The sequence below is a fragment of the Castor canadensis genome, chromosome 4, assembly GCF_047511655.1.
Source record: "Castor canadensis chromosome 4, mCasCan1.hap1v2, whole genome shotgun sequence".
Classification (NCBI taxonomy): Eukaryota; Metazoa; Chordata; class Mammalia; order Rodentia; family Castoridae; genus Castor; species Castor canadensis.
Genome location: NC_133389.1, coordinates 182,793,913 through 182,815,343, shown reverse-complemented (window position 1 = coordinate 182,815,343; position 21,431 = coordinate 182,793,913). Strand labels below are relative to the sequence as shown.

The window sequence follows — 21,431 nt, the reverse complement described above, 5'->3', positions numbered from 1 at the left end:
CTCTGGCCTCAATGTAGCCCTTGTGCTGGGGACCTCAGGCTATTCTTAGGGACCCTGGGCCAAAACTCTGCTCCACCCCTCACCACCAAGGGGCTCTGTGATGTCACTGAGCCTCTGCACCCTCGCCTATGTATCGGCTGTTGAAGGTGAGGAATTACGGGGAAACACCTGGTTGGGGCCACACACATCACTACATCCTTCCTCGCTTATGACCCTGGACAGTGAGCCAGTCCACAGGGATCAGAGGAGGGACAGGTGTCAGTCCTGTCCTTTGCAGTCCTCACAGCTGGGTATGTGCTGCCTGAGCCCTAGCGTGGGACAGTTGCTCTGAGGCTGGTGGTCGCACTGGCTCCAAGGTCTCTCACTTCCTGCCTTGTTTTCGGCGAGATTTGAGCATTGCCGAGTCTGCCATGCATTATATATGGAGAGCAGCTGTGGCGAGCCGGGTTACATCTTGTAATGCCACCTGGGCTAAGGAAATCATGACCTGACGATGCGTGCCGGACACCAGCCACCACTGCTGAGATTCAACTACTGGCCAGGCAGCCAGGCCCCACTACTCCCTTGGGCAGGACACTGTCCAGGGGAGTCTCTTGCTCTTCTGACACCAGTTTCCCCATCTGTCAAGTGCAGGGCCCTGGGTTGCTCTGGGCCTCGGGAGGACCAGCCTGGGCTGAGGCCACCGTGACTAAGCAGGAGAGGAGTGTCACCTGCATCCCAGCAAGCTCTTCAATCCCATTCTACAGATGAAGAAACAGAGGCTCAGAGATGCTCAGAACTTGCCCAGGAGGAGCTGGTACCATCCCCGTGGGTGAGCAGGCAGCCTGGATGCCCTGATGGCGCTGGGGACTCTGCTTCCTCACATGGAGCATGTGCACAGTCCAGGGCTGGTCATTGCTGCTGCCACTCATCATGTGGAGTGGCCTTTGGACTCCCACAGCTGGTGGCCAGCTATAGGCTAATTGAGGGGAGAACCTGGGGAGCAGGGCCTACATTGAGGGCCCCTCTGACCTCTGTCCCCCCAGGAGAGGAGACATAGCTCCTCATTGTGCAGAGGCCCAGGGGAGGACAAGACCTCGCCTTCACCAGGAATTTGCACAGGCTCCAGGCTGGGCAGTGGGTGTGCCGAGGTCCTGTAGACAACAGCACAGGGGACACTGTAGGGGGCTTCCCATGGGGCCCGTGAGCCTCCCATATGGGGTAGGGGTCCCCACTCACAGACATGCTCTGCCTCTCTTGGGGCCCATGGGACCCTGGGGGCAGATCGGGGCAAATGATGAATTTCACCACCTCCTCCAGGGACAGGGAGAGCCAGTGCAGGCGGCCTCTGCATATTGCATTTCCATCAATATTACATCAGGCATGGCCTCCCCCGGCCCCAGCTTGCTGCCGGCCCACAGCTGACAGCCTGCCTCTCCTGAATGGAGAGGGTGCCTGTGAATGGGAGGTGGGAGGCCTGGGGTGGGACAACTCCAGACTGGCAGAGTGTGGCACACTGTTGCTGGGCAGGCCTGAAGGAAAAGACATGGGTCAGTCATAGTCCCAACCCTGTGTGCTGTCTGGACCACAAACTACTGAGTCCCACAGCCAAGGGCTCTGACTCACAGGGTCGGGCAGGTGTGCCCAGATGTGGACGAAAAGGGCTGAGGAGGAGGAAGTGGACGGACCTGCAATACCCATTCTCTGTAACTATGGTGTAGTGTGTATGTGAGCCCAGGGTCACGGGCAGCACAGTCTCCAGGCAGGTGGAGAGTTCCTGCCTTGAACCCAGAAGAAAGCCTAGATGGGCTGGTTCCCCTCAGCCAGAGGATGTGAGGGGAGCACACAGGACCCTCTCCCCCAAAAGTGGAGTGGGTGTCCAGGAGGGGCTGATGAGTGCCAGGGTCTGGGATTAGAAGACCGAGAGTTCACTTGGACAGACAGCCAGGCTCTGGCTTCACAGTGCGACTGGTGTGAGTAAACGCAGGGACCCCAGGAGGCCAGGCCAGTTCTGCTCCCCAGCAGCAGGGGCTTACAAAGGGGTGCCAGGAGAATGACCTCCCAATCTCAGTCACCATCCAGGGCAGGTACAGAGCCCTGATAGGGCACAGGAACGGGGCACAGCCGGTGGCTGGGCATCCCTGGCCCATGAATGTGCCCTGCAGAAACCAGCAGAGGCCCAGCTCCTCAGGCCCCAGCCAGAAAGAAGACTTTTCACTAAACAGTAACAGGTCGAAGGGTTAGTCACCAAATGACTAACAGTAATTGAATTCTGCTTTCTGAAACAACGACCCCAGGACAAACCTAGGACACACGGGTCCCTGGTGTCCTCTCAAGCTGCTCTGAGCTGTGGCAGACCTGGCATGGGTTTCAGGCAATGACTACAAGATGCTTTTGCAATGGCTGTGTGAGGATTGTCTGACAGGCATAGGGGCTAGGAAGGACTCTGCCTCAGTTGGTCCTGAACACTGTGAGGGACATTCCCAAGGGAGGAGAGGCACTAAAGTCCCTTGGTGAGACCTGAGCCTCAGTGTTCTCACATGAACAGAAAGACAAAGTGACCATACTGGAGCTAACTGCCAGGCTGGGGCTGATTCATCACAGTCACTGCCTTGGACTGGACAGGGAGGGATGATGGCGGAGTGGGGGGATAACTGGGGAAGAGCTGGCCCCACTCTGCCAAACCACTGGTGCACTGCTTGTCCATCCTCCTCTGCCACCCACCTGCACCCCTGCCTGCTCCTCCATGGATCTGCTCATTGGTTCGTTTGCTCATCTGTCTACTCAGTAAATACTTGCTGGCCCCTGTCATGCGCTGGGAATGGGGACCAGCAGGACCTGTCCCTATGGGTAGGAAAACAAGTGCCTAGAGCTGAGAGAACTCAGAGGTCGTGCCCCAGGAAGGATGGGACCTGCTATCTGGGCTGTAGCAGGCTGCTTTGAGGCCACCTGGGATCTCTGATACCTGGACCCGGGCCTGCTCCCACCCTCAGGCATCCTCAGCCTGAAACAATATCCCATGTAGGCTTCTGTGGACCAAATGACAAGCATGACTTGGTCAAGTTCCAGCTTAGGCTGGGCCCTAGCCCCTGTCACAGTCCTGTCCCAGCCTCATCCCTTGTCCTGGCCCCTTTGGCAACCTGACCCTAGCACCCACTGGCTAGCTATGGCACTGGCCCTAGTCTGCTCCAGGCCCTTGCCCCTATCCAGTGTAAGAGGTGTATTTAATGAGTGTTTGGTTAACTGGGTTGGAGGTCTACTGAGGGACACTGGCTGAGCCCGAACACCCCTCCCCCAGGCCTCCAGTACAGACAGGGTCACCAAGGCCTTACCGGCCGGGCCATCTCACGCAAGTACTGGGCACAGTCCTGGTGTCCGTGGTACTCTGCCAGGTCTGCTGCTGTGTACCCATCTTCATCCCGCAGTGAGGGGTCCACGTGGTGAGAGAGCAGAGTCTGGCAGCACTGTGGAAAGAGAGGCACTGTGATCCCTGCAGCTCCCTGGGTGCCAAGGGGGCCAATCAGTGCAGATTGCTCACCTGGCTCTGCCATGTGGGTGGGAAACTGAGGCTGCCCAGGGCCATTTGCAACAGGAGCGGGTCTTCTTAAATCTGGGTCGTGGAGCTCCAGAGACCCACCTGAGAGCCTGAGCCTCAACCCACAGCTGTGCTGTCCTGCACTGGTAGTGCCAAGCTCCACAAGGGAACCAAGGCCTAAGTAGCAGGCCACAGCATGCCCTGTTCCTGAGGGACGGGGATCCAAGGTGCGCAGAGGTTGGTTCCCCTTCGCATAGCTGGAAACAGGTGGTACAGCTGGGATCCAAGCCAGGCAGCCCAACTCCAGCTTCCCAAGCCCCAGACTTCATGTAGCCTGGGTTTATTTGTCTAGCTGCCCTAGGAGGTGAGCACTGTTTACCCAACAACAAGCCAGCTCTGACTCAGGCCTATCTTCTCACCCAGCTACTTTGTGTAAGAGAGGGGGTCACCTTCCTCTGGGGAGTCCAGCACTCTCTGAGGGGCTCACCCCTACCCCAAGCCCCAGCCGGATCCTCAATGTGTCAACCCTTATGCTCTGAGTGCAGCTCAAGGCTGAACCAAAGCTGCACTGAAGGTAAAGTCTTGGGGCAGAAGCAGGTGGCACACTTCTATAATCCCAGCACTCAGGAGGCTAAGGCAGGAAGATCTCAAGATCAAGGCCAGTCTGGGCTATAATAGTGAGACCCTATCTCAAAAAAAAAATACATAAATAAATAAAAATGTCAGAACTATTTTATAGCTCATGGGGCCATAGAAAATCAGGTGGTGGGCAGGATTAGCCAGTAGGCAGGGTTTGTCCCCAACCTACCAGGCTCCTGGTAGCAGGAATGAGGTGATGTCCTGAAGGCTCTTGGGCCTGTGACCTGGTGAGGCCAAGAAAGCCAGATGTGTCAGGAGTCCTGGCTGAGCAGGGAGAGAGGCACTGATACCAGAGCCTGGAGGAAAGGCCTCTGCTCTGGGCTGGATGAGCTTTGTATCCTGCTGGGATGGGCAGGCCTGGGAGGGCTTCTCTGTGACCCTAACACTGGGTAGGGGAGGCTGGGACAGCGCGGAGCGGCCTTCAGAAGCCAAAGCAGTGTGGCGGAAGGGGTCAGAGTGCTAGGCCTGGCCCCAGCTGGTGCTGGGCAGAGAGAGGTACAGCCTTCACAGGGACACAGCAGCTCTAGGGAGAAGAGGCCTTTGCCACAGAGCAACAGAGCCCATGGCTGCCAGGATTTGAAGTAGACAAATCAAGACCACCAAGATGCAAGTCTGGAAATTTGTGAGTTGGCTACGCCAGGGGAAGACAGGTGGGCAAATGGACCCACCCCGGGAAGAGAGGACCAGGTGGGTCACACCAATCCATGGTGCGAAAATGGACTGTACACAAAACACCCCATCCTAAAGTAGCAAAGAGATGACAAAGGCAGGAAAGCAGGGAGGTCTGGACAAGGGTTAGCCTGGCACTCAGATCCACGCTGGCCTGAGGAAGGTGCACACGCAGGAGAAAGTCACAGCCTGGGCTGTTCCAGTAGCAGCTTCAGGGACCAGGGAGACCAGGAGCCACAGGGCCCACCAAGGTAGGCCCTCTCATTAGCCACCCCCCCCCCCCGCAACAGGCTGTGTGCACCACCCTTGGGACAAAGAAGCCAGAGGACAGGAGGGCTAGCCCTCTGCCTCCTGCTTCATGGTGGTCCAGGAACAGCCTCCGGAAGGAGGATTAAGGTGGTCCTGGGCTTCTGGCTCCCACATGTGCCTGGCAGAGGCAAGGCAGAAATCACTCAAAGCCTTCAACTACACCTGTAGATCATTTTCAATTACATTGTTAAGCACCCAGTCAGTAAAAATCAGGAATCCAAAGAAGTAAGCTACCATTAATGAGAACTGGAGGACCCGACCCATCAAGAAATGGATCCACAAAGACCTGACGACTGACAGACTGCAGCACCACTGTGCCTGTGACTTTCAAAGAAATAAGGTGCAAGCCTGAAAACTTGGACATGACATTTCAGACTACAAAAAGTGACATGGTGGATGGAAAATTATTCACAAAATTAAGAACCAAGGCTGTATAATTAATAAAGAGAAAATTGGCCCAAGGAAGCAAGAGAGAGTGCCAAAAAGATAAACCAGAACATCAGCAGACTCATGCTGTAGCTTGGGTAAGTGGTTGCCATTGGGAAGTGGTTGCACATTAAGGAGGTGGGGCTTGGTGGAAGGAAGTTAAGTCACTGGGGTGTGACTTTGAGCAAGACACTGAGAACCCTGTACCCACTCCCACCTCTCTTTCTCCCTCCTGGTCACCGTGAGGTGAACAGAGGTGGGCAGAACCCCTCAACCACATGCTCCAGTCATGATGAATTTGTGCCACCACAGGCCCAAAGCAACAAGACCAGACCTCCATGGGCTGAACTGAAACCTCTGAAACCATGAGTCAAAATAACCTTTTCTCCTTGTATGTTGTGATTACTCATGTGTTTTGTCACGGAGATGGAAAGCCAACAAGGTGATTCTAAGAGGAGAGACAGAAGGGGATGGGCAATATCTGAGAGACAGTGGCTGAGAATCTTATAAACCTTGACAATAAATAAAGAGCACCCAGCTCTGTCCCTGTCATAATGAAACTATAAGACACCAAGGTTGAGGAGAATTCTGATCTCGGAAGAGAGGCCCCCAGGGGCAGCAGCAACAGAGGCTGAAGTCCCCATGAGAACAACTGGAAATGACCAAGCTACACTCTTTTCCCAACAAAGGTGTTCTTCAACACTGACGATGGAATAAGGATGTCTTGAGACAGGAAGACAAAACAGAACAAATGATTGTTGGCAGCAGACCTCACAGCCAGGGGGCACACAGGTCTACTTCAGGCTGAGGGAGCGATCCCCGTGGCAGCCTGAGCTGCAGGAAGAAGTGAGGAAGAAGAAAGTGGTCCACTGGTGATAAGTTAAAGTCTTTTGTTTAAAAGTGATCCACTGGAGATGACCTGGCCCAAGCCCCATGTGGCTTGCCTCCTGTCCTCCTGTCCTCCAGGCCTCCTGTCCTCTCATGCCAGCCTCTGTGCTGTCTGGCAAAACCAAAGCCCTGCAGTGGGGCTACAGAACACGGTGTCCACACCTGGAGCATGCATCTGAGCTGGGCACCAAGCATCCCAGTGAGCTGTGTGTGGATGGACTCAGCACCCCTCAGGAGTCCAGCACTGTACAGGCTTTACAGGGAGGAGGTGTGACAACGCCCTGCACAAGGTCCCAGGGAGGAAGTGGCACAGCCTCTGCCCACACAGATAGTTCCTAGAGTCTGAGTTCTCTGGACAAGTTCAGGGGCTTCTCTGGGCCAGGGGATCTTGGAATCCCCAAAGAAGACTCAGTGCTTGGTCCTCAGTCCAGCACCTCGGTGCCTCCTAGTAGCTCTGAGCTATCCTGATGAAGGAATCTCCTGTGCACATAGTTATAAGCAACTCGGGAGCCACTGAGAATGACAGAAACAGGCAAACAGAGACCCAGGTATCCTGTTGGGCTCTGTCCAGCGCCTTTGAGCTGCCAGCTCTGCAGGTGTATGAAACCTCGCACTCACAGGACTCGTAACACAGGAAGCAAGAGAGGTGGAGGTGACCAGTGACCGATGACCTGCATCTCTTTGCTGTGAAGTCACTCAGCATTCCTTATCTGTGCAAGACACAGAGTCACTTCGAATTACGGGCTCATTAATTAGTGAGTTAAACAGCAATCTTTGCCACAGCTCACTTTGTAGTTGAGTCATGGTTACGAGCAGTTTTAACAATGACTCTGTGACATAACTGTATGTAGAATCACTGAGGATTCAACAGATAGTCAGACTATTGAAGGCTGAGGCATCAGGTTCAGCATTAGCACTGGCGATGTCATTTTCAAAGGGGTAAATAAAACAAATACTACTTTCCCTCACTCTATACAGTTCTTAGAAAAATCTAAAATACATGACAACTATAGAGGAGTATTTGTGTGTGTGCGTGTGTGTACATATATTTAAGTTCTGCTCTTTTTTTTTTTTTTTGCTATATTGAGGATTGAAACGAGTTTATGTTGTAAACTTAGATAGTTAGCTATATTTAGGAAGGTCCTTAGCTGAATAATTAAAATGACTTTTAATGCAAGTCTGAGTCATGGGCTGTGTGGGGTATGAGGACCTTCACTGGGTAAGACTGTCCTGGGCACAGCAGGTCACCCAGCATTCCACCTAGAGCTGGACTCAAGGTAACAACCTAGAACAGCCCAAACCCCCAAGACCACCGCAGAGGTGTTGTCCCTGGTGAGAACCACCGATGTGAACACCCTCCTGGCTCTTGACGGCCGTCCAGGAAAGTGCCCGGTGATGCTCTGTAAGCCCTGGTTATCTGGATGAGCAGATGAGTGATGGAAGGTGGGGGCACAGCCTGTGAGACACTAGGACTGTGAAGGGAATGAGTCAACTGTAATCCAACACCTTTATGGGCCCAGAAAATTTGTGGGTACTCGTGGGCTCCGAATGCTTTGGAAATTGACTTAGGTAGAGAGCTGCCAGAGTTACAACCACACATCTAACCTGAGCTGGCCTTACACACACCCGTCTCTGTCACTCTCTTTTCAACTTTACAGGCAAAGCCCTGACCACGCCCTGTCTTGTGGCAGCTTCCACACACGTCCTTCTCCAAAGAGCATGCTGATCACGGTCCTCTCTCCCTGTCTCCTGACCCTATAGCAGCTGCGATGGCCTTGTATGAGCTTCCAGGCCTCATACCCTGAGTTCTCGCTGAGAGCGCCAGCCTCCCTGCACTCTGATCCACACCTCTGGCCTCTCGCTGTTCTCCACCTCCTCCCCCACTCAGACCTCTGCTCCAGGAGCCACATCTTAGCCACTTCTGTCTGGATTAGCTTAGCAGATGCCGTCCACACGCATCTGCACACTGCTGTGCTGAGAACCATGGTGGTGTCTGAAGCAGCTTCTTAGACTCAGCCCAGGACCTGTCACAGTGCTGGCGTGGGCTACAGCTCCCTGGAGGAGCCAAGCAGCGATCCACATGGACAGCAGAGCCACAGGCCACTGGCCTGTCCTTCACAGCCTGACACTAATTGCTACCTGCCACACCCACGTGGCTTCCTGGTCACTTGGAAGTTCTCAGTCCTCAGTAGGACTCGTAATGTGCCTCCAGATCTCAGGGGATCTTGGACACTGCAGGTGCTGACTCAGTGGGCCTGAGACTGTGGTCCTCACTGCTGCTGCCTTAACCCTCCGTCTGTGATCTGCCACTTGAGCCACTCCACAGGCCCACCGTCTGTGATCCGACATGGATTACAAGTCGTGAGGAAAGGGAGCCGGTTCTTCAGCCTTCAGAGATGCTTTGGGCTGCTCCTGGGGTTTGTGGGTTTTTGGAAAAATGTGTTTTACTGAGTCCCTGTCTAAATATGTGATTTGATTAAAAATCTATTCCAGCCAATCAAGACCACAATGAGGTACCACTTCACACCTGCTAGGATGGCAATGAAAATAAACAAAAATAAGTGTTGGCAAGACCTGGTACATTGTTGGGGCAGGAGGGTGTGAAACAACACACCTGCTGAGGAAAACAGCTCAGCCATTACTCAAGAAAAAAAAAATTCACCACGTGACCAGCAATTCCACTCCTCAGCATCTACCCCAAAGAACTGGAAACAGGTGACCTGCTGGACCTCCAGGTTCAGGCAGCGGCTGCCACCAGAATGTTCCTGGCAAGTGCAATTCTTGGTAGTCAAAGGTGGAAGCAACTAAACTCCCATCAAGAGATGGTGGATGAGCAACACGCAGCCGCCCATAGAACAGAGCCTCAGAAAAGAACGAGGTCCTGACATGGGCCCAGCACCGGTGACCTTGAAAGCTTTATGCTGAGTGAAAGGCGGACGCGAGAGACTGCGGTGTGGCTCCACTCACTCGGCATGGCAGAAGGATAAATCCACAGACGACAGTGGGGCAGAGCCCGCGAGGGGCTCGGGGAAGGGAACAGGAGCCTGCTTAATGGTACTGGGTTTCCTTTAGGGGAGAGGGAGATGCCTGGGGACTAGACAGGAGGTGACAGTGCACAACAGTGTGAAGTACCAAGGGCTGCTGAACTGTGCTCTTTAAAATGGCTAATTACACAGCATGTGAATTTATCTCAAGCAAAAAGTACATACTAACCCTCAGCAAGCCATCCTCCAATTTAGACTGTGTAAGAGGTTCGCGTTGGGAGGAAGGCGAAAGGAGCTACTCGCTTTAGGTATGGATAAGGTGAGACTTCAAGCTGTAAGGTCAGGGCGACCCCTAAGAGCACAAAGTGCAGAAATTCCAACACGGGAGATCCTAGGAGCACCACAGGCTGCCTGCCAAGGTCCACATATCCTTCCCATTTTAACTAATTTAATTATCTTTGATATTCATTTACTTATTTATTCATTCATTCATTCATTTGAGATGTGGTCTGCAAGCCTGGCTGTGACCCAATGCTGGGATTACAAGTGTATGCCATTATGCCTGGCAGTGGGATGTTTTTTTTTTAATCCAAAAGAAAAAAATCTAAACAAAGGGCTGGGGATGTAGCTCTGTGGTAGAGTTGCCTAGCGTGCACAAGGCCCTGGGTTCCACCCCAGCACTTTGAGAAGGCAAAAATCAACAATAAACAAACCAGAGGTAAACAACAAAGAAGATGTAAAGCCTCTCAGCTTTCCAATGCGGGGAACATGGTGAGTGACTGTTGCACAGCTGCCGGAATCCGGCACCTCGTCCCTGCTGCCCAAGCAACACCCCAGCTGTTCCCCCATATCCCCTCACCAGGAGTTGCCCCATAAATGTCTTGAACATCTTGTTCTTCCTGCCTCTGCTTCCCAGAGGACGCCAACAAGCACAGAAGATAAGGAAAGGAACATAAATTAGAAGTGATAAAAAAAAGGTTCAAACCATCCCAGGCAAAAGCAAGACCTAAATATCAGTAATCACACTGAGTATAAGTAGACTCTGTGAACCAACAGGTAATGCTTGCCAGAACAGTGAAAAGTATTAAATATGACTGCACGAGGCCAACCGCTAAACACTTAAAGAAGAAAATACGAAGATTCAGAAGGCTGGAAAGGAAAGGGAGCGTGATTCACCACGCCAGTGAGGAGCAGAAAGGCAACCGCAGATCTCGGTAAAACAGTAGGCGTGGGCTTCAGGATCCTCGAAACATTAGGCCTATGGAAACAGCCACGTCCACTAGCACAGCCAGACACCGTCAACCTCCCCCAAGCTGAGATCCAATGGACAGAAGTCTGTAGGGCTGGCGGAGTGGCAAGTGCGAGGTCCTGAGTTCAAACCCCAGCACTGCTAAAAACAAAGCAAAACAAACAAACAAACAAAAACCTCTGTGTGGATATAGATTTGAGGAACACAATTAACAAACAGATATTTATCTAGGATGTTTATAAAACAGCCCACAGATTCTAGTCTTTTCAAAAATACACTAAACCTTTATAAAAATTGACCATACACTCAGTTATGAGTGACTCATTACGAACATTGCAGGATTGAAATTATCAGAGTATATTTTCGGACTACAGTGCAACTGAGCAGAAATTTATAATAGGCATAATTTGAGAACCCTTACGTTTGAAATTTAAGAAAATTTCAATGTGAAAATTAAGAAACACACTTTGAAGCTGTAGACTTAATAAATTTATTAGAAAAGGAAAAAGGCTGGACGTCAGTGGGGCAGGCTCCTGTGAGAGCTCAGGAAAGCCCTAAAGATGAATGGAGATTAGGGGGATGGATGGGGACGTCAGGAGAGCTATCTATCTGCTTTTAGACGACCTTGAATCACTGCACGCCTTGTTATTTGAAGAACTGAACACTAGCCCAGGTGAGGCTGATGGAGACAAAAAGAGAAAGATAGGAAACACCAATTTCAGGAGTAAAAACCAGGAAATTCCCAGAGGTCCTCCAGGCACCAGAGTAACGAAGACGTTACAGCTGACTTACGTTCATACATTTGACTACTTAGATGAAATCTGTCCCCAGAAAATGTCCAGGAAAAAAACCTAGAAAAATGTAATTTACTGAAACCAATATGTACAAAATACAAAACCCTAGGGGTTTTATCATTAATACATTGTGTTAGTAATTAAAAACTTTTCTCACAGAAAATGACAATTCCAACAGTTTCACTAGTAAATTCTACCAAACATTCAAAGAAGAACTCGATCTAATGTAACCAAAATTTCCCAAAGACTAGGAAGAAAAAGGACACGCTCCCTAATTCATAGCATAACTGTGATAAGCAAGGGACAGAGCACAGAGGGACATGACAAGCCAATTTTATTCAAGAACATAGAGGTCAAAATCCTGAACAAAACGTTAATAGATTAAATTCAGCTATATATAAAAAAGGGACCAAGTTGAACTTACTACAAGAATTCAAGGTTGGGCTTGACTGAATAAGCCCAACAAATCTAATTCTGACATATGTCCAAAAGAATCAAAAGAAAGGCCTCAGAGAGAGACCTGTACACCTGTGTTCACAGCAACCTCGTTTGCAATAGCTGAGAGCCTGAGGCACATAGGTGCCCATTCACAGGTGAATGGATGAAGAAGGAAAATACAGAATAGTACTCAGCCTTAAAAAAGGAAATCCTGCTGAGTGCCAGAGGCTCATGCCTGTCATCCTAGCTACCTGGGAGGCTGAGATCGGGTGAATTGAGGTTTGAGGCCAGCCCAGGCAAATAGTTTGCAAGACCCCATCTCCAAAATAACCAGAGAAAAATGGACTGGAGGTGTGGCTCAAGCAGTAGAGTGCCTGCTTTGCAAGAGAGAAGTCTTGAGTTCAAACCCCAGTCTCACCAAAAAAAAAAAAAGAAAGAAAAAAAGAACCTGGACCCCTGCTACAACATGGCTGAAACTTGAGGGCAATACGTTAGGTGAAATAAGACTGACACGAAAGGACAACGGCTGTGTGGTTCTACTGATATGAGGTCCCTAGAGTCATCAAATTCAGAGAGACAGAAAGTAGACTGGGGTGGGGGGAGGGAAACGCTGCCAGGGCTGCAGGAGTGAGGGTTGAATGGGGACAGAGTTTCAGTTTTGCAAGGTGAGAAAGTCCCAGGGACTGGCTGCACACCGCGTGAAAGCACCTAACCTGGCTGAACGGAGCACTTATGAAGGGAGCTGGTATATGCTACGCTTTTTAGTTATAATTAAAACACTTGAAAAGAGCAATGGGTGGAGTCCACGCCAGGCCAAGGCAAGAGACTGGGACACAGCGAAGGATAAAGCCATTTAAACAACCATGACGCCTTCAGGGGCTGCAGGAGCACCAACTCTCGTTTCTAAGTTTTGCTGTTTTTGTTTTGGTTCTTTGAGGCAGGGTCTTGCTCTGCAGCCCAGGCTGGCCTGGAACTCGCAATTCTCCTCCCTCCGTCTCCCGAGTGTTGGGCTTACAGGTGGGCATCATCATGCTCACTGAAGTTTTGCTGTTGCAAAAAAACAGCTGTCGCAGTCAGGAGGCGCCTAAGGAGACACGGTGACTGCTGTGTCCTGGCTGGGCTCCAGGGGCAGAAAAGGGAGGAGAGGGGAAGACAGGAGATGTGGATAACGAGGGGCTTCGTCCATAACATTGATCCATTAATGGTGACAACAGGACTGTGCTGCACACAAGTCCTCAGCAGTGGGGAAAATGGACGTGGGTATGTGGACACCCATAAATCTGAAACTTCTAAAGTGAATATATGAATTTATTTTAAACAGTGGTGGGTGTGGGAGGACAGTCCTTTCCCACATTTCCTGCAGGGCGGGGGAGGGAGGTGGCAGACTTAAGTGACAAATCCATCCATCTTGCTTAGATGGCTTATGGCACAGTCAGGTTAATGGCAGACTTCGCCCATTCTACGGAGTGTCATTGTTTTCTAGGGGTGACAATGGTTCCAGCCGTGATTTTAAAGGAACAGTGCTCATCTCTCGGAGTTGGCTGCTGAAGTACTTATGGATCATAAGTGAGGTCTCTGACCTGCTGTCTGACAGGTTTGGGTTTTGTTTGCTCATTTTGTTATTCATTTTGGTCTGCATGCTAGGCAGACCTCTGCCACTGTGCCACGCCCCAGCCCTTGATCTGCTCTCGAATTATGCCATGCCATGGAAGGTGGGAGGGAGACAACCTTTGAGTTCGGATTCCATAATAAAAGGACTTAAAAGGGTGGTGGCCCATGCCTGTAATCCCAGCTACTCAGGAGGCAGAGATCAGGAGGCAGAGGTAGTTAAAGATCTCAGGCCAGCTCCGGGGCAAAAGATAGAAGACCTATCCAAAAAATAGCTAAAGCAAAAAAGGGCTGGGACTTGGCTCAAGTGGCAAAGCACCTGTCTAGTACATGGAAAGCCCTGAGTTCAAATCCTGGTACCACCAAAAAATGGCCTCTGTCCTGAGGCCCGGGTTCCCTTATTTCCACATGGAGTTGCTGGAGACTCTTGGCTCAACCCTTCATCTCCTGCAGATGGTTTCATTTTCCTTCTTAGGAAATCTTTGGGTTCCAATGTCTAGGCCACTCTGCCACATCTCAGGAGGGGCTGCTGACCGCAGGGCAGAGCTCAGAGCTCTTCTGCCACCAGCTGCATGTCCCTGCGGGCCACCTGTCGTGGTTAGTGGCCGGGCGGGTGCCTTGTGGTCCTTCAGCACCTCATCCCAGATCCCTTTCTGTCCCAAGACAGGACAGAGAGGACTGCTGTAGGCTCTGGGGGCTTCACTTCTTCTCTCCAGTGCCGTGGTCACCTACCCTCTGTCCCTGTCTAGGTAGGGGCACAGCTGAAGTGTGACAGTCGGGTAAGGGAGGTGCTGCTGTCGTCTAGATTAGGCCTACTGGCAATCAGCGTCCACTGCCCACCGTGGCTCTGTTGCTGCACCCCGACATTCTCTTACCTGACAGCACTGAGATGGGGATCCCAGATAATTTGGGCTCCTGCTAGGGACAGCTGCTCAGACTCAGATGAAGGCTTGGACACTCGGGTGTGCCTCAAGTGACAACCAGGAGCTGGCCTCTCCCGCTCCTCCACCCTTGTCCCTTTCCCATCTCTTGCGCTGAGGTGCAGCACCCTGGGCCTCAGAGCTGGGAAAAACCCAGGAACCCCAGGGACACCACTGGAACCCAGGGAACTCTACTGGAACCCAGGAGACACCACGGCAGTGAGCAGATGGACCTGGAGACAGAGCTGTTCGGGCCTGGGTGGGCAGGAAAGGGAACCTCTGAACTGCCTGGGGCTTGACAGTCTTGGCAAGGCCCGTGCAGTGGTGCTGACCACCTGTGGCTTTTGTCCCTTCTCAGGTTGGGTGCCATCGGACATGTGATACACTGGAGCCCACCCTGCCCAGCCTGGGTTCCGGAGTTGTTTCCTTGAGTCTGGGCCACAGGAGCCCCAGGGTTTTGTTTGGATAAATGAAGTGGCCGGCATCACACCCTGGGTGCTCACAGCAGAGCTGTCCTGGGATGAGGTCACCACGCCAAGCCCCGAGCCCCCCGCAGGGGCTTCTGAGCAGGGGAAGGAGGAAAGATGCACAGGAGGAGGCATGGAACTTGGTCCCGCCTGCCCGGTGACCTTGGGCGTGGAGCTGCGTGTGCGTGCCTCAGTTTACCTGTCCATAAAAAAGGGAAAGTAGCACCTCTCCCGCAGGGTTGCCGTGAGGCTCAGTGACACCCTTAAGACGTGCCCTCCTGACTGCCGCGCTGCGTACCTCCATCTTCCCGTTCTCTGCGGCATCGTGGAGGGGGGTCCCACCCCAGGAGTCTCTCGTGATGGGGGCGCCCATCAGCAGCAGCCGGTCTACAATGGGGGTGTGGCCACCCCCGGCTGCGAAGTGCAGAGCTGTGGCTCCCTCGTTATCCCGCACCGTCAGGCTGATGTCTGTGAAGGTGACCTGGGGAAGAGGTGGGCGATGACCAGCCACCTGAGGCTGCCCCAGGTGATCCCTCCCAGGAAGAGGGCAGGGGCTCAGAGCAGAAGTGGGAGGTGACTTTGGTTGTGTGTCTTGGGGTGGCAGCACCATCCCCAGGAAGCCCCTGGTCCCAGCTGTCCTGTAGCCCTGGGCACCCGCTCTGCTGGGTGATGCGAGCCCAGTGCTTTTATCTGGAGACCCCACAACCCCAAACCTTAAGCCAGGTCAAATGAAAAATGCCACACCCGGTCCTTATGGGACAATGTAAGGGCAAGCCCATGGGACAGAACACCCATCCTAGAGATAGTGCCAGGTGGAGCCCACCCTGCAGGGAGGCTGCCAGGAATCCCCTACCTAGATGGCCTTCCTAACCCCGGGACCCTGTACTCATCCACTTCTTCCCCAGAACAGGCTTGCACTTGCCTCAGCCTAGACCACAGGCCTCAGGGGACGCCCTGCACCTGCCTGCACTGTGCTCATGTCCACATGGCGAGGTGGGCAGCACAGAGGCTCGGGCTGGGGACAGCACAGCTGTGGCTGTGGTCTCCAGTGAATGCGTCAGAGCTACAGGTGAGGTGTGAGGTGAGGACGGCAGGGGAGTGGTGTGTGGAGCCCAGGCACCAGGGGTGGCTGGGGGCGGTACACCCCATGGAGGGTGGGGCCGCTGCTGCAAGAGAGGCTGAAGGCAAATGGCTGAGGGCCAGGGACCTTCTCCCTCCAGTGCTGCCCTTTGTTCACTCAGAATCTCCCAAGCCTGACTGCCAGGCAGGGGGGACACAGCAGATGAGGGACAGTGTCCCTGCCCTCATGGGGCTCCTGATACTGACATTCCAGGGAACAAAGGAGATGAACAACGTGCAGCTGGTCAGGTGTTGGAGCCATGGAAGACACCTGGGGAGCTCATGCAGGCGCAAGGTGCAGCATGTGCAAAGGGCCTGAGGAAATGCGACTGAGAGGAGGAAGGGAGCAGGGACAAAGGCGGCCCCACAGAAAGTGTGAGAGTCGGAATAGGCAATGACTTTCCCTTCTCCACCAGCAGCTAGATGACTTTCTGGAATGCCAGGAAGATTCTAGCTCAGAGCCCTCCGTGGCTCCCCAGTACCTCCAGGCCAAACCCAGTCCTCCCAGAGTTCTGTCTGCCTTTCCCACTTCACTCCAGTCCCAGGGGCCAGGCTCCCCAGCATGTTCACGGGCTACACCTGCCTCCAGGAATCCACTTTGGGACCTGTCCTGTGCAGCTACCTCCTGCCCATCCTTAGCTGCTCCCGGGACCTCCCTACTCTCAGACCCCATCAAGTATCCACTGGACCCTGGAGGCTCCCAGATGACCCTCTCCTGGGTTGGTTCTCTGTTGTGGAGGCATCTGCCAGCCCCGGCCACTTGGGGCTTCCTTCCCAGAAGAGGCAGGGTGCAGGACTGACCCAGGGCTCTGAGGCAGCAGGGCACAAATGTGGCTGAGTGGCCTGAGCCAGGCACTGGCAGTGTGGGCACTGGGGATGAGGCCACCAAGCCTGAGAGCACCGAGGAGCCCTGCCAGACTCTGGGAAGGGCCAGGAGAGCCCCCATGGACAGCCACACTCACCTCACCCCAAGGGATTTGCGGTCAAGGCCATGGAGCCCATTTGACAACCCAGCTGCCCTGTGTGACCCGGTCCCCAGGTGGAGCCCCCAGGCCTGCTGGCTGCAAGGCCTGGACTCCCTGCACACCCTCTTCGCCCAATGTCCCTTACCAGCCAGACAACCAGTGAGTAGTGGCCACGGGCAGCTGCAGCGTGCAGCACACTCATGCCATCCATGGCGCGCAGGTGCACGTCAGCCCCGCGGTCCTTCACCAGGAACTGCGCCAGGTGCAGGTGGCCCTCCTGGCAGGCCAAGTAGAGGGGGGAGGCACCACTGTGGGTCCGCTGGTTCACACCACTGTAGGAAGGACAGTTAGAGGGCTAGCACTCAAATCCATCCCCAGCGAGGGTGGACTGGGCAGCGATTGGGGGTTCCCAAATCCTGCTCTGCCTTCGAGTCCCCAGTGACCAAAGGATGGTTGGTCCCCTATCCAAGACTGACCCTATCCTCTGGTGACATGGACTTTGCCCTTGGGCCCTGACCATCACAGCCTGGGTTTCTCAACTTCCTTCCAGCTGCTGCCCCAGGGCTTTGGGGTCCCTCCACCTGCTGGGGCTCCCCAGGGGGTTGTCGTGCCTATCTCTCTTCCTTCTTTCCTTGCCTGGATATGGGTTATTTATACCCATCAATTGTTTTGGACTGGAGAGGGTCACAGTCTTGGATTGATTTTGAGTTCCTTGTTGTTGCCATGGAGACACAGGACTGCCTCTGAGCCCCTCTGTGGCCGGTGGCATCGATTCTGCTGCATGGAGGTCTCTGCTGAGCCGTAGCAGGGGACCTTGTGGCTTGTGCTTGCGGAGGCTCATGGACGGCAGGAGCCCAGAAGCGAGTGATGCTCAGCTCCTTGCCTCTCCCAGCTGGAGTGCCTGCTGTCTGACCAAGCCCCTGGCTTGTCCCACACCCTCTACTCTGGGCCTTGAGCCTGGCAGCACTCGGGAGTGGGTAGTGGGGTGAGGACAAGCTCTCTTGAGCACTCTGCAACTCTCACTACTTGTAGCAATGAGTGTGGGCAGCTTGGGATCCACCCCAGGGGAGAAGGAGCACCTCTGCCGCCCAGCTATGGAGACTTCATCATGGGCTTCAGCGGGCAGAAAGGGAAACGAAGGCCAAGAGCTGAATGATTTTCCCAAGGGCCAGGGGTTGGACCCCTTCCTTTTTCCAAAGCCCCGGTCAGGCCTAGCCTCCTCTGTTTTCTAGTCCTGGCAGGATGATCTTTGTGCAGAGAGAGGACCAGAACACAGTGCTCAAACAGGAACCCTCATTTCACAACCTGGCCCTGGCCCTGGCTCCTCCTCACCATCCACCAACCCTGGGGGATGGGCACAGGGCCTTGGAGCTGAGGCCAACCCCAGCTTGAGGGGTTCCCAGTGCGAGGAACAGTGCAGAGGGTGACTCTGAGCCAAATTGACTGGGCTCTCCCTGGCCCCAAGCCTACTAGTGAAGTGTCCCTTGAGGTGGCTTGGGGCCCATGAATGTTACCAGTATGGCCACTGTCCCAATGGCCTTGAGCTGTATACTAGACGTCCTTACTGCCCCACCCGCCACGCCACTGCACACACTTACACCCCAAACCAGCAGAATCAGGGCCCGTCTCGCCCAACCAAGCTCTGCCCCGTGCCCTGCTCCTGCCACCCTCTGGCTCCTGACCAGCAGAGCCACCTCAAAGGCCACCTGGCTGTCCTCACCCCTCCCCAGGACCACCCGCCCCCAGAAGCCAGCTTGCTCCAGGTGCCCCCACAGATGGTGCTCTGGGTTCTCACCTGCTGTGGGCAGCCGCCAGGAGCTTAAGGCAGGTCAGGTCCCCGCTGACTGCAGCATGGTGCAGTGGCAAGGCCCCCTCCAGCGTCTCCAGTGTGGCCGTGTGGCCCTCCCGCAGCAGCCACTCCACCAGCGCTGGGTGTCCAAAGCGGGCGGCCAGGTGCAACGGGGAGACACCTGAGGCATCTTGGTCCTGCCGAGGCATAGGCAGATCAGTGAACTGGTGGCAGGCTGGTACCTGCCCCACCTGGGCAGTGCCAGCTTAGCCAGAGCCAGCTGCCCAAGGCTGGGCTCAGTGAGGACCCCATACCCTTGCAGCCAGGACATGAAAACATCTCTTTCTGTTCCCCACCATGGGAGGGCTTCCTGCTGGGACTGAAGGATGTCCTGCTGGAGGAAGAGGCAGGGCTAGGACCCAGATCCAGGTATTGGGAGGGTCTACATCCTATAGCCCCACTCCAAGCCAGGCCCTGGCCCCCTTCCCATTTAGCTTAGCCCCTGCAGTCCAGCCCACCCTGGTCACAGTCAGAAAGACTTGCCTGCCCGGCAGGACCCGCCACAGGAATCCCAGCACACCTGCTCTGGGCCTCTGCCCTCTTCCCTCCCCTAGCCACAAGTCCCCGAGGCCAGGGAGCACTTCCTCTGCAGGCACTGAGCATCCAGCAGACCTGGGTGTCCTTCAAGGGCCCCATGATCAGAAGTGAGTCTGGAAATGGGCCTGCTACCCTTGGGGTCATTGGAAGAACTGATAAGAGGGACCTGAGGCCAAACAGGCTCAGGCCCTCTGATCGGATGCTAGTGGGTCCCTCTAACCCCACCCAATGGGACACTGGGTGGGTGGGCGGGCTAAGGCCTGCCAGGCTTGCTCACAGTCCTCCATAAAGCACATCCAGGGCTAGACAAGCAGTTCAAAGGTCCTTCACTTGCAAGAAGGGGGCCTGGGCATGCAGGCAAGTGTGGTGGGAACCCTGGTAGAAATGCCTTGGACAGGACAGGAAGATTACTAGGACTTGAGTCTCACCACAACTGTCACCTGTCCCCACAGCCCAGCCTGTGCCATCAGGGCCCTCAGCTCCTGAGCCCAAGTCCCCCCTGTCTCTTCAAGAACGTATTTCGGAAAACTTTGGGAAACAGTCCCAAAGGGGCAGGGCATTCTGAGCACTGGTCAGACCCCCACTGGCAACCCCAGGCACTCCTGGCCAGGGGCCGGTAGAGGAATAGGTGTCTCTGTGCCTGCCAGGATCTGAAGCACATAGGATGACTGAGGTGAGGCCATGGCTTGGTGTCCAAGAGGTCTTAGTGCTGTGTTGAGGGGAGGGAGGGATGTGAGGCAGACACACCACTGATTGAGAAACACAGCCCGGGCCCGTGGAACCCAGGGGAGTCCAGGACCTTCTAGGCTCTCCCTTCCCTCATTCTGCCCAGGAGACCAGGCTGCCAGGGCGCCCCGTTCCCACTCACCTGCAGCCCGCAGCCCCCATCTCGGACCAGCCAGCACAACTCAGCCAGCTTGCCTGTGGCTGCGGCATCGTGCACTGGTGTGGCCCCATTGTAGGCCCGCTGGTTGCCGGGCAGCCTGGCTTGCTGCACCAGGAACTTGACACAGTCCAGGTGGCCAGCCCGGGTGGCATGGTGCACCAGGCCAGCCCCCAGTGTGTCGGTAATGCTGGGGCTCAGGGCACCAGCTTCCAGAAGCCGCTCTAAGGTGGTCACATCCCCATCCTTGGAGGCCACCAGTGCCTGCTGCTCGTCCATCCTCTGGCCTTGGTTCTTGGTGGCTATGCACAGGCCCAGTCAGGCTGGGCTTCCTGTTTCAGGCGTGCAGCAGCCGGCTCCGGTTACCTGATAACAGTGCACAGGGCAGATGGGAGGCGGCCATGGTGTGGGGGGAGCAGGCCCTGGGGACCAGCTCTCACAGCCCTGCCCAAGCCACTCCCGCTATGCCTGAGGGCTGGGTGCCCAGGGCTGTGGAGCATGGAGTGCAAGAGTCTTGGGGGAATGGCCAAAGTTAAGTCAGTAAGTGGGTGCCAGGTAGTGGAGGGGAGGCTGTCTGGCTGTCCTAGATGGTCTCTGCTGGAACCTCCTCTTCCTGGCAGGGTCTCCCTGTCACCACTGGAATGAGGTGTGAGGAAGCTGCACCAGGTTACTGGCATGGGCCTGGTCTCCAGCGCCCAGAGGGTGTTTACAGTTACCGACTCCTGAACTCCACTCCCCAGTCCTGTTCAGGCACAGTCCTTTGAGGCCTAGGCCACCTGGGAGACAGCTCAGATCCCAGGGAAAGGTGGACCCACCTGCACTGTGACTGGAAGAACTGATGCCCCTTAAGTCTAAATGGCTCCTACGTTATCACCATGGAGCGCGCCCCTGCTCCCTAGGGAACTGTCTGGATCCTAGTTCCCAACTGCCTTTGACCTTGACACTACAGGCGCACCCCACAGTTGCCAAATGGGAGGGCCTCCGAGGTGCACGTGAGGATCTTATAGCTCACCTTGGCCCCTCTCCAGCCACGGCCATGGTGTTTGGCTGGGGAAGTGGGGACCAGCACAGCCTCTCCCTGGTGCTGACGGGGACCTGTCTCTAGGGCTCCCAGAGGTCTCACTCCATGCTACGTTTCTTAGGCTGCAATGTAACTTCACAGTGACAGAGAGC

General features: G+C 54.5%; 1 protein-coding gene across 1 annotated transcript in view; it reads right to left on the bottom strand.

Annotated features, from left to right (window-relative positions):
- The window catches only part of Espnl (espin like), a 31,763-nt gene extending 10,355 nt beyond the window's left edge, over nucleotides 1-21,408 (bottom strand). Inside the window, exons 1-5 of the mRNA XM_074072119.1 lie at nucleotides 20,244-21,408; nucleotides 18,785-18,975; nucleotides 17,135-17,321; nucleotides 15,204-15,386; nucleotides 3,312-3,443 (exon numbers count right to left, since the gene is read on the bottom strand). Of these exons, the coding sequence (XP_073928220.1) occupies nucleotides 3,312-3,443; nucleotides 15,204-15,386; nucleotides 17,135-17,321; nucleotides 18,785-18,975; nucleotides 20,244-20,537 (987 nt within the window). The 5' untranslated portion in view covers nucleotides 20,538-21,408. The remainder of the gene's footprint in view (nucleotides 1-3,311; nucleotides 3,444-15,203; nucleotides 15,387-17,134; nucleotides 17,322-18,784; nucleotides 18,976-20,243) is intronic.
- Nucleotides 21,409-21,431: the final 23 nt, after the last annotated feature.